Raw genomic sequence first — 13,065 nt, 5'->3', positions numbered from 1 at the left:
AAAAAAGATTGAACTGGATGTGTGTGAATTTTGATGAGGGTGAAGGGGAGACAAAACAAGTGGAGGAAGCAAAAAAAGATTGAACTGGATGTGTGTGGATTTTGATGAGGACGGAGGGGAGACAAAATAAGTGGAGGGAGCAAAAAAAGATTGAATAAAAAGAATGCTCTGGATGTGTGTGGATTTTGATGAGGGCGAAGGGGAGACAAAACAAGTGGAGGAAGCAAAAAATGAACTAGATGTGTGTGGATTTTGATGAGGGCGGAGGGGAGACAAAATAAGTGAAGGAAGCAAAAAGGATTGAATAAAAAGAATGCTTTCATTTTGATGAGGGCGAAGGGGAGACAAAACAAGTGGAGGAAGCAAAAAAAAGATTGAACTGGATGTGTGTGGATTTTGATGAGGGCGAAGGGGAGACAAAATAAGTGGAGGAAGAAAAAAAGATTGAATAAAAAGAATGCTCTGGATGTGTGTGGATTTTGATAAGGGCGAATGGGAGACAAAACAAGTGAAGGAAGCAAAAAAAAGATTGAACTGGATGTGTGTGGATTTTGATGAGGGCGAAGGGGAGACAAAACAAGTGGAGGAAGCAAAAAAAGGTTGAACTGGATGTGTGTCGATTTTGATGAGGGCGGAGGGGAGACAAAATAAGTGGAGGGAGCAAAAAAAAGATTGAATAAAAAGAATGCTCTGAATGTGTGTGGATTTTGATGAGGGCGAAGGGAAGACAAAACAAGTGGAGGAAGCAAAAAAATGAACTAGATGTGTGTGGATTTTGATGAGGGCGGAGGGGAGACAAAATAAGTGAAGGAAGCAAAAAAGATTAAATAAAAAGAATGCTTTAATTTTGATGAGGGCGAAGGGGAGACAAAACAAGTGGAGGAAGCAAAAAAAAGATTGAACTGGATGTGTGTGGATTTTGATGAGGGCGAAGGGAAGACAAAATAAGTGGAGGAAGCAAAAAAAAATTGAATAAAAAGAATGCTCTGAATGTGTGTGGATTTTGATGAGGGCGAAGGGGAGACAAAACAAGTGGAGGAAGCAAAAAAAAGATTGAACTGGATGATGTGTGGATTTTGATGAGGACGAAGGGGAGACAAAACAAGTGGAGGAAGCAAAAAAAAAGATTGAACTGGATGTGTGTGAATTTTGATGAGGGCGAAGGGGAGACAAAACAAGTGCAGGAAGCAAAAAAAGATTGAGCTAGATGTGTGTGGATTTTGATGAGGGGGGAGGGGAGACAAAATAAGTGGAGGGAGCAAATAAAGATTGAATAAAAAGAATTCTCTGATTGTGTGTGGATTTTGATGAGGGTGAAAAGGAGACAAAACAAGTGGAGGAAGCAAAAAAATTGAACTAGATGTGTGTGGATTTTGATGAGGACGGGGGAGACAAAATAAGTGGAGAAAGAAAAAATATTGAACTGGATGTGTGTGGATTTTAATGAGGGCGAAAGGAAGACAAAACAAGTGGAGAAAGAAAAACAGGATTGAACTAGATGTGTGTAGGAAAACAAAATAAGTGGAAGGAGCAAATAAAGATTGAATAAAAAGAATTCTTTGGTTGTGTGTGGATTTTGATGAGGGTGAAAAGGAGACAAAACAAATGAAGGAAGCAAAAAAAATTGAATTAGATGTGTATGGATTTTGATGAGGATGAAGGGAAGACAAAATAAGTGAAGGAAGAAAAAAATTGAATAAAAAAAATGCTTTCATTGAGAGTTGAACTCAAGACCTCCCGCTTACTAAACGGGTGCTCTAACCAACTGAGCTATGAAAGCTTGCTGATATGGTTTACTTCTGCGTTCGTTGTAGGTGCAAAATGTACCAGACAGCAACAAACATAGGGCTGCATCTCAATCAAAAATAAACTGTTGTACATTCCAGTTTTTTTTTTTGCGAATGCTCTACATTCCAGTTATTGGAACGTCTAACATTTCACTAGATCTGAATCATGAATATACTCCCTTCGTCCCGTAATATAAGAACGTTTTTAACACCACTTGTTTCCAATATTCAGCAGCTTGATTAAACCAAGCTTCCGCAATTTCTGAATCACCCTGTAGAATGGCCTGTTCTCTTCTGTCGGAATAGGAATTTCCTTCCCTTAGAACCGTACTAGAGAATTTCCTACCTCATACGGCTCAGAAAATTGCTATCTGAATTTGCCCTATCTTAACTGAATTCGATTTATCGAAAATCAATCCAATTTGTTCTTGCTAGTGTCAAAAACGCTTTTATATTATGGGACGGAGGGTGGTACAAAACAACATGCATAACTAGAACGACAAAAGCATCATCTACCATATCACCAAGCGAACAAAAACAACCAGGACCAAAGCACTGCTATTTTCGATATGCTCGTCTAGCATATTGGTGTTCCCAATATATTCACGCATACCATTCTTGTTCCTCCGGTTATATGGCAAGAGTTCAGGAAAATATTAGGTTCACATACTGTAGAACACAGGATGGATCACTAAGATCAACGCATGCGTTCAAAACATACAAACAAGTTTTTTTTTCAGTGCTCATATTGATCCCTCTCAAAAAATGTGTTAGTTTGTTACAGCTCATAAAGTTCAGATTTCCACAGATGAATAGAGAACAAGTGTTGGAACCAAAACAATGCAACTGTAGGAAAAATTAAACAGAAAATATCTGAGAGGCTCCTTCCCCTGGTGTGCATATGCCACTCACGACTGCTTGACAGCATGGGAACCACGCGAATCCCCATGAGAATTCCACTGAAGCAGCATCCATACAATTGATGTCCCTAGGCAAACATGAACAGGTGAGTCACTCAGAAAGATTAAACAAATAAAATAAACTTAGGAATGCATTATTTGTTCTCCATCAGTCATTAACATAACAGACTGCAATACCACCTTAGAGGCCATTTGGCCATTTGAGCAGAACTGAAGTGGAAGTACATTCTCAGATAACGTAGAAAAACTAGCTACATGCAAGCATACAAAACTAGCTCTTACATGGCAGAACTTGTAGCATCATTCTCTAGATTGGGTGCTCTACAGTAGCACCAGGTTACTTATCTAACTGTTATAAGTGCCAGTAGCTAAAACTCAAATCTTATAATGTTACAGACGAACTAGTAGGTGACAAAGGTATTCAAGTAAAGATACAGTACCTGCAAAGAAGCCAACAGTGCTAAGATTTGCTGCAGCCATGGTATGATATATCAAGTACTCCGTGAGAAAGTGACCGAGAGCATAGATGAATGACAGGAAGGTGGCTATATACAGAGGCTTGTTTTCTAGGTTGAATGCACACAGAAAACACAGTGTACAGGTTAGGAGTGTCCAGACCCCAAAAGTACGACCATGTATTTCAGTCACTGCATGCAAAAGAACAAATGAATGTTATTAGCTCCATGATGATCGTAGTAAGGTTAAGATATTAAGGAGTATCTCAAATGAACAACTCTTGAAAAACAAAATGCAGAAGATAACAACATACAGGGCAATCTTAAAGCGACAACAAAGTCATTTATATAGCTGTTAGGTTCATAATTTCAAAGATCCACCCACTTAATACTGATTCTTCTTGAGGAACAACTATTTAGCAATTTACTATGCATCCACTTTTTGACTTGCGCCGTCATCATGAAGATGACTTTTATTCAGGATATAACCACAAGACACCATCTATATAAGTCAACCCCTATTGCACCTCTTAACTCTAAATGAAGAACTCTTGACAACAAATGACAGAAGATAACAACATATTATCATGTGGGCCGTCTTAGATCCAAAATAAGTGTCAAAGATCCACCCACTTAATCTTAATGCTTCTTGAGGCACAAATTTTCGGCAATTTACTACGCATCCACTTTCTTTCTGATTTGCATCGTCATGATGATGATGACTTCTATTCAGGACATAACCACAAGACGTCGTCTATACATAAGTCAACCCTCTTAACTCTGCTAATCTGCTATTGCACGCGTCTCTTCAAATCACCAAATCCCCAGTCAACCACAGATGCAGCTACTCCAGAGTCCAGACCCCCACTCCCAAAGCTTAGGTCATACTAGGTCACTAAACAGAGAGTAAAATTCCCACTTACACATTACCAATTCCCGCAACGCGGATCCCTAAACAGACACAAACTAGTAACAGTAAATTCGCAGCAATAATCAATCTAACACCACCCCATAAGACGGACAAATCCACACAGATCAACGAGAAGCAGCCATAGGCTCCACGCGGAGCGGCGAATCCGGGCAAGCGAGAGAGGGAGGAGGGAGGGGGGACGCACTCTCAGTCTGGGAGAAGACGGCGACGCGGAGCGCCCAGATGTTGAAGAAGCCGAACCATACGGAGGCGAGGCGGAGGGAGCCGACCAGCATTAGCCACCACCCGAGCGCCGGCACGCTCTTCCTCCCGCCCTTCTCCGCCATGCTCTCCAAATCCTCCTCCGCGATCTGATGCTGCCCTCTTCTCTACGGGCGTGAATACTGAAGAAGAGTCAACTGGTCAAAATCACTTCCTCTTCCTACATTTTTTTTTGAGACAAACTTCCTCTTCCTACAAAGCCAGCTTGTTAATGCACAGCGACAGTTGCGGCCCATGTTAGTCTTGTTCACTCATGAGTACGGGCCCGTGTTAAAGCCCAGCTAAGTATCAACAGGAGGCCCAAGTCTACAACATTCCTAAAATTCGCAAAAACAAAAAAAATAGACAGTCCTAAAAAATGGTTGTTTTTTTACCGCTGTTGCTATAAAGATAAAATTTGCACCTTATGGTCGATGAAATATTTCTACTAGTTTCACTGGAACTTTAATTACATATTGAACACGCGAAACGCTTGAAAAATCATATTATAGTCTTTGCATATTATTAGAAGAAAAATGCCAACAATGTTGCAAACTTTCAATCATACTACCCGCAAAATGAAAAACGATCATATTATAATCTACATAGATCTTTGTGTGATTTTCCTAAAGTCATCATCTATTGTTGTGACAAAGCCATTTGTATTTATTATAGGACTGTCGCCACGTCTTCTTTTGCCTCGCCGGTCGTCGTCTTCCTCCGCCTTGCCAGACCATCCCACCTCAACCTCATCTTCTTCCATCCAAGGTTGTTGAGATTGTCCTTCTCACCAAGCAATCTCCCTCCCTCCATCAGTCCCTCCTTATCCATCATTCCCTCCTTATCCATGTGTGTGTGTGTATTCTTGATCCTGACACATGTCTTGGGTACACACGAGTACAGATTTTCACTACAACCAAACCAAACCTATCATGAAGTATATATGTTGTGTATTGACAATTTGGGTTCCGGACTTCCAATGTCTGTATTCGCAATGTGTGCTTTCTGGTTATGGTTGAGTCTCTTAGACACAATCTCTCTAAGAATTCTTAGAGAGATTGTGTGTAGAATTCTTAAAGAATGCATACACATGTATTTGTTGAAGTGTATACGTGGATTGGCTAGCCCTTTTCATCAATTTGTACTTTTGGTCGCTTGGCTAGTGCATGAAACTTAATGTGGTATGAGAGCCCAAGGTCTTCAGTTCAAGTCCTAGCAATTTATCCAAAAATTACACACGTGGGAAGGGGTGTTTAAGTGTATAAGTGGATTGCCTAACCCTTTTATCATCAGTTTAGACTTTTAGTTGCACTAGTTGAATGCCCGTGTGTTGCCACGGGATAAAAAATAGATATGTTGACATATGGTTGTTTTAATTCGAAATATGTGTCAAAATTGATTGTATGTGGTTTGGATTCATTTAGCAAAAAACCATTGATTCCCTCCCGTTTTTTCCCTCCTAGTCTTTCTGTTTCCTTAACTATCCGCTCCTTGCACTAAAAAAATTGGTATATTTCTCCCTGCCTCAGTGCCCCACCGCCATTCTCTTTCACCCACCCTTAATCTGGCATTGTCAGCTCTAGCCATGGACTTATAATTTTTGTTCTCAATGCCGTAACGGTCACAAGCATTCTTTCACCACTTCCCCACAAAAAAATGTATTCTTTCACCACTTATGCTTCTTGCCACATCTTGGACCAATACATCCTCGCATCAAATTCGGACCAAAACACCATGCACTATAGTTCACAACTATCAAACCAGTGTGGATAATAGATTATGGCAGAGAGTGCAAAATTGGGTTGAATTTTTTGGACGTCTTCTTGATGAAAAATCATAAATCATGGTGACAATGTCACCCTCAATATTCCGCTCAACAACAGCAAAAGCAACCAGCAGAAAACAATTCATTTATTTACTTTCACCCATCATTCTACTCCCCGACTCTGATTTCCGCTCACTTTGTTACAACATATTGATTCTCCATTGTGATCTCACAACTAACAAAGAGACATTAAGTATACCAAACATTAACATGAATATAAATTAAGCCAACACACATTTAGTGTTTGTTTGGACAACAAGTATTAAATGCCAGATTTTGGAAAACGAGTTTTAGGGAAACCAGTTTTAGTTAGTTTTTTTGTTAGGATAAGTATATGTGGTTCCTTGTTTGGATCAAGAAAAAATATAACGTGATTATGTAGTTCTTCGTTCAGGAAGCAGCGAGTTGTATTATGTACAGATTCCGTCGAGCATCAGATTTGAGCTTCCCAACGTGCTCTTTGTTGGTTACCCAGAAGGGCGAAAGTACTAATCTACGTATGTATTCTTCCTGCTGCATGCAGTTCACCGTGCCAACCGACACGGTGCCGACCAGGCGTTGCGCCAATGGTTCCAAGCTTCCAGCCGTCCGAGCGTCGTGGCAATGATCTTGATGGTGTCCCAGTCATCACCTTGGAACCTCTCCAGCTAAACTGGCTATCGTGATGCTCGCAATGTACAATATTGGAGCCTGTGGTCTAAAATAGAAATTGGATTACATGCATAAGTTGTGAAGCCATTGTAGGCTACCATGTGATACCTCTCCAGCTACCCTCCCGTTGGCCAAACATTGACCGCACAAACACCCTGTTCTCATGGTGTGATATGCTCAGATCAAGCAAAGCGAAATAAACCAAGTTTCAGCTATTCTAGCTATATATTAACATAATTGATATCATAGTGAATATAGAAAGGGGTATTTTAGCAAATATGGATAGCGCTGATCACGAGACAATAAATTGATGTCAATGAAATAACAACTATTCTAGCGATTAGTTACAATCTCCACTTAATAGGTAGTTAATCAAAAGTCTTAGCGCAAAGAAATGGCATAAAAATGACTTAGGAGAGAGAAGAAGAACATAAAATAACTGGGGAACTTTTGCAGTTGATGAAAAGATTGAATGATTGATCATGATGGTACTGGATTGGACGAGGTTCACCGAAAATACTTGTAGTGGTTTTAGTTCTAATTTGAACTAACGATAACATGTGTTTTGTAACTGAGGGAGTACTCGGTAGGCATCACGGGGAATGGTTTAAAACATCACTCAATTTCATAAAGTCATCCATCGATCTAGTCAGTGCCTCGTTCACACTCGCTTTTTGCCTCACTGTTGTATGCTTCAATTCAACATGACCATGACCAACTTGGTGCTCATCTTAACCTAAACTCAGCATGGCCGAAAGCGCATTCTTTAGTAAACTATGTCAGCTCTCTTGGATAATGAAAACCACTACCGACATTTTTTCTCCTAGCATTTCGATTTTTTTTTCAGAAGAAGCCCATTTATTTTTGGAAGGAGCCATAGTTTACAATTCTACCCGGCTTAAATGATCAATGTGAAAAAACTGCAAGTATATTCAAATAACAAGCTTGGGCTATAGTTTTGCACAAGAGGGTACTATTACTGATGAATAATGAAGCCCATACAAATATTAAAAGCATAGAGCAACCCAGAAAGGAACGACTAAAAGGCATATACTAAGCATAACGTACTGAAATTGTAGTTGCATAATGAAGCCCATACAAATATTAAAAGCATAGAACAACCCAGAAAGGAACGACTAAAAGGCACATACTAAGCATAACGTACTGAAATTGTAGTTGCATAATGAAGCCCATACAAATATTAAAAGCATAGAACAGCCCAGAAAGGAACGACTAAAAGGCACATACTAAGCATAACGTACTGAAATTGTAGTTGCATAAGTAAATATGGTTGGCAGATCATGTTACAGTCTACTTGTATTTAGGAACGATAACAAATATTAAAAAAGATGGTCTCTGTCTACCAGGTTTCAGTAACTTCAAACAGGTTGATCATGTTACAGTCTTGTATGCTCTCACTTGGACAAACACACATCATCTTTTTTGTACGGAGGTCAATGCAAAAAATGCAAAATATCATCAGAATTATTGTTATTTGTTGGCGAAAGATTTATAAGTAGTGTTATTTGTTTGCAGAAGGAAACGAAAGCACTACTTCTGGTAATCCTACTGCCAATATTTAAGTGTACTTTCACATCCCATATACCCCCTTCGTTCCTAAATACAAGTCTTTCTAGAGATTCCACCAAATGACTACATACGAAGCAAAATGAATGAACCTACACTCTAAAATATGTCTACATATATCGTATGTTGTTGTCCATTTGGAATGTCTAAAAAGACTTATATTTAGGAACGGAGGAAGTATATGATATTGCATAGTTAATCATTGGTCAGGGAACCCAACACTCCAGACTGATTAGCTCTAAACAACTAATGTTTGAAGAAACAAAGTAGTTGTTTAAGCACTCACCAGAGCCTTTGGTGCATTGAAATTTTGAATGGTCGTGCATTAGTACATGTTTGTACCATCCAAACTAAAGGTCCGCCTTGTCTTTCACAACTGCTGCATCGCCACATACCTGGTGATTCCTGCAATTTTTTCCATCCACTTCATGCCGCCTAAGAAGAAAATCAACCAGATAAGTATAGAAAATCAATCAGCCACTTCATGCTATGCCATGTTGCTTGGTGGCTTCCACCGTCATCACCAAGGTATCAAAAACACAAACCCAACATGCTATCACAATCACATGCAATACTCATTTGAATCCCATATAACTACATCTAAGAAGACCTTCTATGTGTACATCGTTATTGTATTTACAGAAAAAAAAAATTATTGCCACGTTGCTTGGTGGCTTCCACCGCCATCACCAAGCTATCAAAAACACAAACCCAACATGCTATCACAATCACATTTTGTATCCGATATAACTACATCTAAGAAGACCTTCTATGTGCACATCGTTGTTGTATTTACAGAAAATAAGAATATTCAGCACCATACAATATGTACTTATGCATTCTACCCTCAACAATCTTTACCTATGTCTTGTACCGTATACAAGGGTTGGATCATGAGTGAGTTAAGTAAAGAGAGGAAGGGATTTCGTTCATATGCAGGTAAACCAAATTGGCCCAAAAAAAACTGAACCAAGTCAAGAAGCAAGAGAGGGTGGGATTTCGTCCTACCACCTAGTCGGAGGAGGTCGAGCCGTCGCCGCTCAGTCGAGGAGGCCGCGCCGTTGGAGGTGAAAGGCGCTGAGCGCTGGATCCGTTGCCTTCTGTCCATGTTTGTCCACGCGGAGGGGATAACGCCGGTGTACTGGCTCGCGGTTCGTCGGCGGCACCTGAACAGCGACTCAGCAGCAGCATAAACCACCGGTGCCCCTATGGTAGCAAGCAGGCGTTGAGCTGGCACCGGCAGAAGGGCAGCGACACCGCCGCCAAGGATGTGGTGGTGGTGTTTGGTGTCCACGGCATGGGGGGCTGTAGTATGGAGGAGATCTACACCGTAGCAAGGGGAACGAGATTTGGAGAGGAGATCTCTGCGGCGACATGGGGAGGAGAACGGAGTGGGAGAGGAGATTGGCGACGGTGGCTGCGGTTGGGAAGAAGTATGGGTGTGGGGGAGATTGGGTGTGCGTGAGTTGGCTTCTGATGGTTCGATCGTGGGGAAGAAACGTGGGACGTCGACGGACAGGCCGTGTGACTGGGTTACATTGGGACGGTGGGCTTGGATCTTTGGGATGATGCGGGCGTGGCCCACTGCGCGATGGTTGTCTTGTCGTATGAAGGGAGGTGGGGATCGAACGAGGTCGAACCATCACGACGTTCGATCCCCCTTTAATAGTAGAAATTGGCTAGTGCATGAAGCTTAACAGTATTGATTTCTTGTGCAGTTATACTTAGTCTCTAAGAAGAATTCTAAATACTTAAAGCATGTTGTGGTGCTTGAAATTTGTAGGTAGATCATCGGGCATCAGAGTCGAAACCAAACCAAATCGACTCATGCATTATCTAACCGAAATTTGGATCCATTTAGCTCCACAGGACCAAGCTCGGAGTTTTAATAGGACTTTGAGACTAATCCTCCAAGCTGAGAAGTACTCCCTCCGTTCCAAATTACTCGTTGTAGAAATGAATGTATCTAGAACTAAAATATATCTAGATACATTCATACCTGCGACAAGTAATTCGGAATGGAAGGAGTAGTTGCAAAGAGGTTTGATATGGTCAGGCAGATGCCCTATTATTATTCGTAAACAAGAGAAATTTAGATCCTTTTAAAAAAGGAAATTTAGATTAGTTTGATGGTGTCAATGTGGTATCTCTCGACTAAAAACCAATTTCTTCCAAGGATTCCTGATCAAGTCCTTCTAAGCGAAGGCACCTTTCCCCGTGTGAAAAAAGGAAGAAGATGCTGCTTCGGCTTCCGTTTCTAGCTCTGCTTGAGTCGCTTCGTCCGTTTCTCTGATGTGGAATGTCGCTGAGTCAGATCGCAGATCTCTTCTCACTTTCGGAGTAGTCCATCGACGCATTTCAATCTTTTTCTGGAGTTATCGATTCACGTCGCTGAAGGCTGCACCAAAGGAAATGGAGTAGTAGTACTCCTTTCGTCTAGTTGAATAAGTCATCTTAGATCGTACATAGTGATCAAGGAGGAAGAAAAAACGAAAGAACTTAATATTTATTTGCTAATTAATAGCACTGCATGCAATAAACTTATCATTGTATGTCGTGTTTGTTGTCTCAAGTCAATAAAAGCATGCACACCCAACATCTCTTATTGGTTGATATGTCAGGAAACAAAAAAACGAGATAGAAGTTAATGCACCGCGCCTAAGTGTTTTGGGATTATTTGGTTTTCATAAGATGACTTACACACCTAGACGGAGACGGAGGGAGTAGCAGAGAACCTGGCGGCACACGCTCGATGGATCGACCCGTAGCTGTCCCGTCCATGCCACTGACGAACGGCGCAGTGTGTTTGTCTCGTTCCGACCGATTTCCCGTGAAACCAATTGAATGCGAGCGAATCCTCACTTCATTCACTCCGCTTCTCCCCCATCCCGTGACCAACATTTAATCATCACCCAGCATTTAATCTGCCCCTCTGACACTATAAAACCTGCGCAGCCTGCCACCTCTTCCCCTCCATCGCCCAACGATCGCGCCATTCCCGGTGCATGCAAAGATGGCTTCGCCGCTGCTGCTGCTGCTGTCCGCGCTGACGCTGGCCGTCGTGGTGGCGGCGCCGTGCCGGGGCGAGTTCACGGTGGTGGTGCCGGACGCGGGGGCGCTGGTGGACGCGCCGCAGCCGGGGTTCTCGGACCGGGCGCGCACCGACCCGGCGGAGCAGCGCGCCGTGCTGGAGGTCATGGCGGCGACGGGCAACGGCTGGGCGTCGGGCATCGCGGACGTGTGCCGCGGCCGGTGGCACGGCATCGAGTGCGTGCCCGACCGCGCCGACGTCTACCACGTCGTCTCCCTCTCCTTCGGCGCGCTCTCCGACGACACCGCCTTCCCGGCCTGCGACCCCGCGCGCGCCGCGCTCTCCCCCGCCGTGCTCGCGCTCCCGCACCTCCGCTCCCTCTTCTTCTACCGCTGCTTCAGCGCCAACCCGCAGCCCGTCCCGGCCTTCCTCGGCCGCCTCGGCCCCGCCTTCCGCTCCCTCGTGCTGCGCCAGAACGGCCTCGTCGGCCCCATACCGCCCGAGATCGGGAGCCTCTCCGGCCTGCGCGTGCTCGACCTCCACGGCAACCATCTCTCCGACGCCATCCCGGCCACCGTCCAGTCCTTGGGCCGCCTCCAGCTGCTCGATCTCAGCTACAACCGGCTCGCCGGCCAGGTGCCGAACCTCAGGTTCCAGCAGCTCAGCATCCTGGACCTCAGCCACAACGCGCTGCAGGGCCGCGTCCCGGCGAGCCTCGGGCAATGCCGGTCTCTGCTGAAGATCGACCTCAGCCAGAACCGCCTCGCCGGCACGATTCCGGACGCTCTCGGCGACCTGCCCGACCTCATACTGCTCGACCTCAGCCACAACGCGCTGTCCGGCCCGATCCCGGCGGCGATCGGCAGGCTGTCGACGCTGCGCTCGCTCATCCTCGGCGACAACCCGATGCAGTCCTCGACGGTCCCCGGCGACTTCTTCACGGGGCTCAAGGCGCTGACCACGCTGGTCCTCTCGGGCATGGGGCTGGGAGGGTCGCTGCCGGAGTCCATCGGGGGCCTGAGCCAGCTCCGCGTGCTGCGCCTGGACGGCAACGGGTTCACCGGCGTGATACCGGCGAGCTTCCGGCGGCTGGAGAAGGCGAGCGAGCTCCGCGTGGACGGCAACCGGCTCGTGGGGCCGATCCCGTTCGGCAAGCAGATGATGTGGAGGCTGGGCAAGAAGCTGCGCGTCGGCGGCAACGAGGGGCTCTGCTACGACGCCAAGCAGGAAGGGCTGGAGGGCGCCATGGCGCTGGCCGGCGTCGCGGACTGCGGCAGCGTGGGGAGCGGCACCACGACGCAGCACTGGAGCTGGGAGAGTAGTGGCGGTGCGACGGCGACGGCGAACGTGACGTCGTCAGCCGCAGATTCAAACTCTGGCCGGGGTGGCGGCCACTTTTTCTTGGTCGTTTTGGTGTGTTTGCAGCTTGCATTGTTGTAGGTAGAAGAAGAGCTGTGGCGGTTGATTGGTGGTGCAGAGTTTTTTTACACCGGGAAGAATAAGGAACTGTACAAAGCGTTGTTGCTGATTGCGGCTTTTGCCCGCTGTAGCCAGGTGAACAAAATTGTTTCCAGAGATTTTTGAAAAAGCATGTCTTTTTTCGGCTAAGTTGCTATGATTATTACCCACGACGAAAGA

At 44.5% G+C, this 13,065-nt stretch overlaps 2 protein-coding genes and 1 non-coding gene across 3 annotated transcripts; 1 reads left to right on the top strand and 2 right to left on the bottom strand.

Annotated features, from left to right (window-relative positions):
• Nucleotides 1–1,706: 1,706 nt before the first annotated feature.
• TRNAT-AGU (transfer RNA threonine (anticodon AGU)) lies at nucleotides 1,707–1,780 on the bottom strand. The gene has a single exon. It is a non-coding gene; the product is annotated as a tRNA-Thr (tRNA).
• Nucleotides 1,781–2,505: 725 nt separating this feature from the next.
• On the bottom strand, nucleotides 2,506–4,528 carry ERG28 (ergosterol biosynthesis protein). The gene is made up of 3 exons (XM_048693251.2): nucleotides 4,278–4,528; nucleotides 3,148–3,354; nucleotides 2,506–2,775 (listed from the first exon to the last, which is right to left on the bottom strand). The coding sequence occupies exons 1-3, from the start codon at nucleotides 4,417–4,419 to the stop codon at nucleotides 2,696–2,698; spliced, it is 429 nt and encodes a 142-aa protein (XP_048549208.1). The 5' UTR covers nucleotides 4,420–4,528; the 3' UTR covers nucleotides 2,506–2,695.
• Nucleotides 4,529–11,310: 6,782 nt separating this feature from the next.
• TMM (Leucine-rich repeat (LRR) family protein) lies at nucleotides 11,311–13,035 on the top strand. Its single transcript, XM_048702202.2, has one exon. The coding sequence runs from the start codon at nucleotides 11,410–11,412 to the stop codon at nucleotides 12,865–12,867; it is 1,458 nt and encodes a 485-aa protein (XP_048558159.2). The 5' UTR covers nucleotides 11,311–11,409; the 3' UTR covers nucleotides 12,868–13,035.
• Nucleotides 13,036–13,065: the final 30 nt, after the last annotated feature.

This window comes from Triticum urartu, chromosome 2A, assembly GCF_056163025.1.
Source record: "Triticum urartu cultivar PI428250 chromosome 2A, HENAU_Tu73, whole genome shotgun sequence".
NCBI classification, from domain to species: domain Eukaryota; kingdom Viridiplantae; phylum Streptophyta; class Magnoliopsida; order Poales; family Poaceae; genus Triticum; species Triticum urartu.
This window is presented reverse-complemented; position numbering and strand designations above follow the sequence as displayed.

Bases quoted from the DNA above. Each gene is read 5' to 3' on its own strand.
- ERG28 (XM_048693251.2), bottom strand. From the start codon at position 4,419: ATGGCGGAGAAGGGCGGGAGGAAGAGCGTGCCGGCGCTCGGGTGGTGG. The intron at 3,355-4,277 runs GTGCGTCCCCCC...TTTTGCATGCAG, and splicing joins CGTCTTCTCCCAGACTGAGA to TGACTGAAATACATGGTCGT. The intron at 2,776-3,147 runs GTACTGTATCTT...ATGTTTGCCTAG, and splicing joins CACTGTTGGCTTCTTTGCAG to GGACATCAATTGTATGGATG.
- TMM (XM_048702202.2), top strand. From the start codon at position 11,410: ATGGCTTCGCCGCTGCTGCTGCTGCTGTCCGCGCTGACGCTGGCCGTC.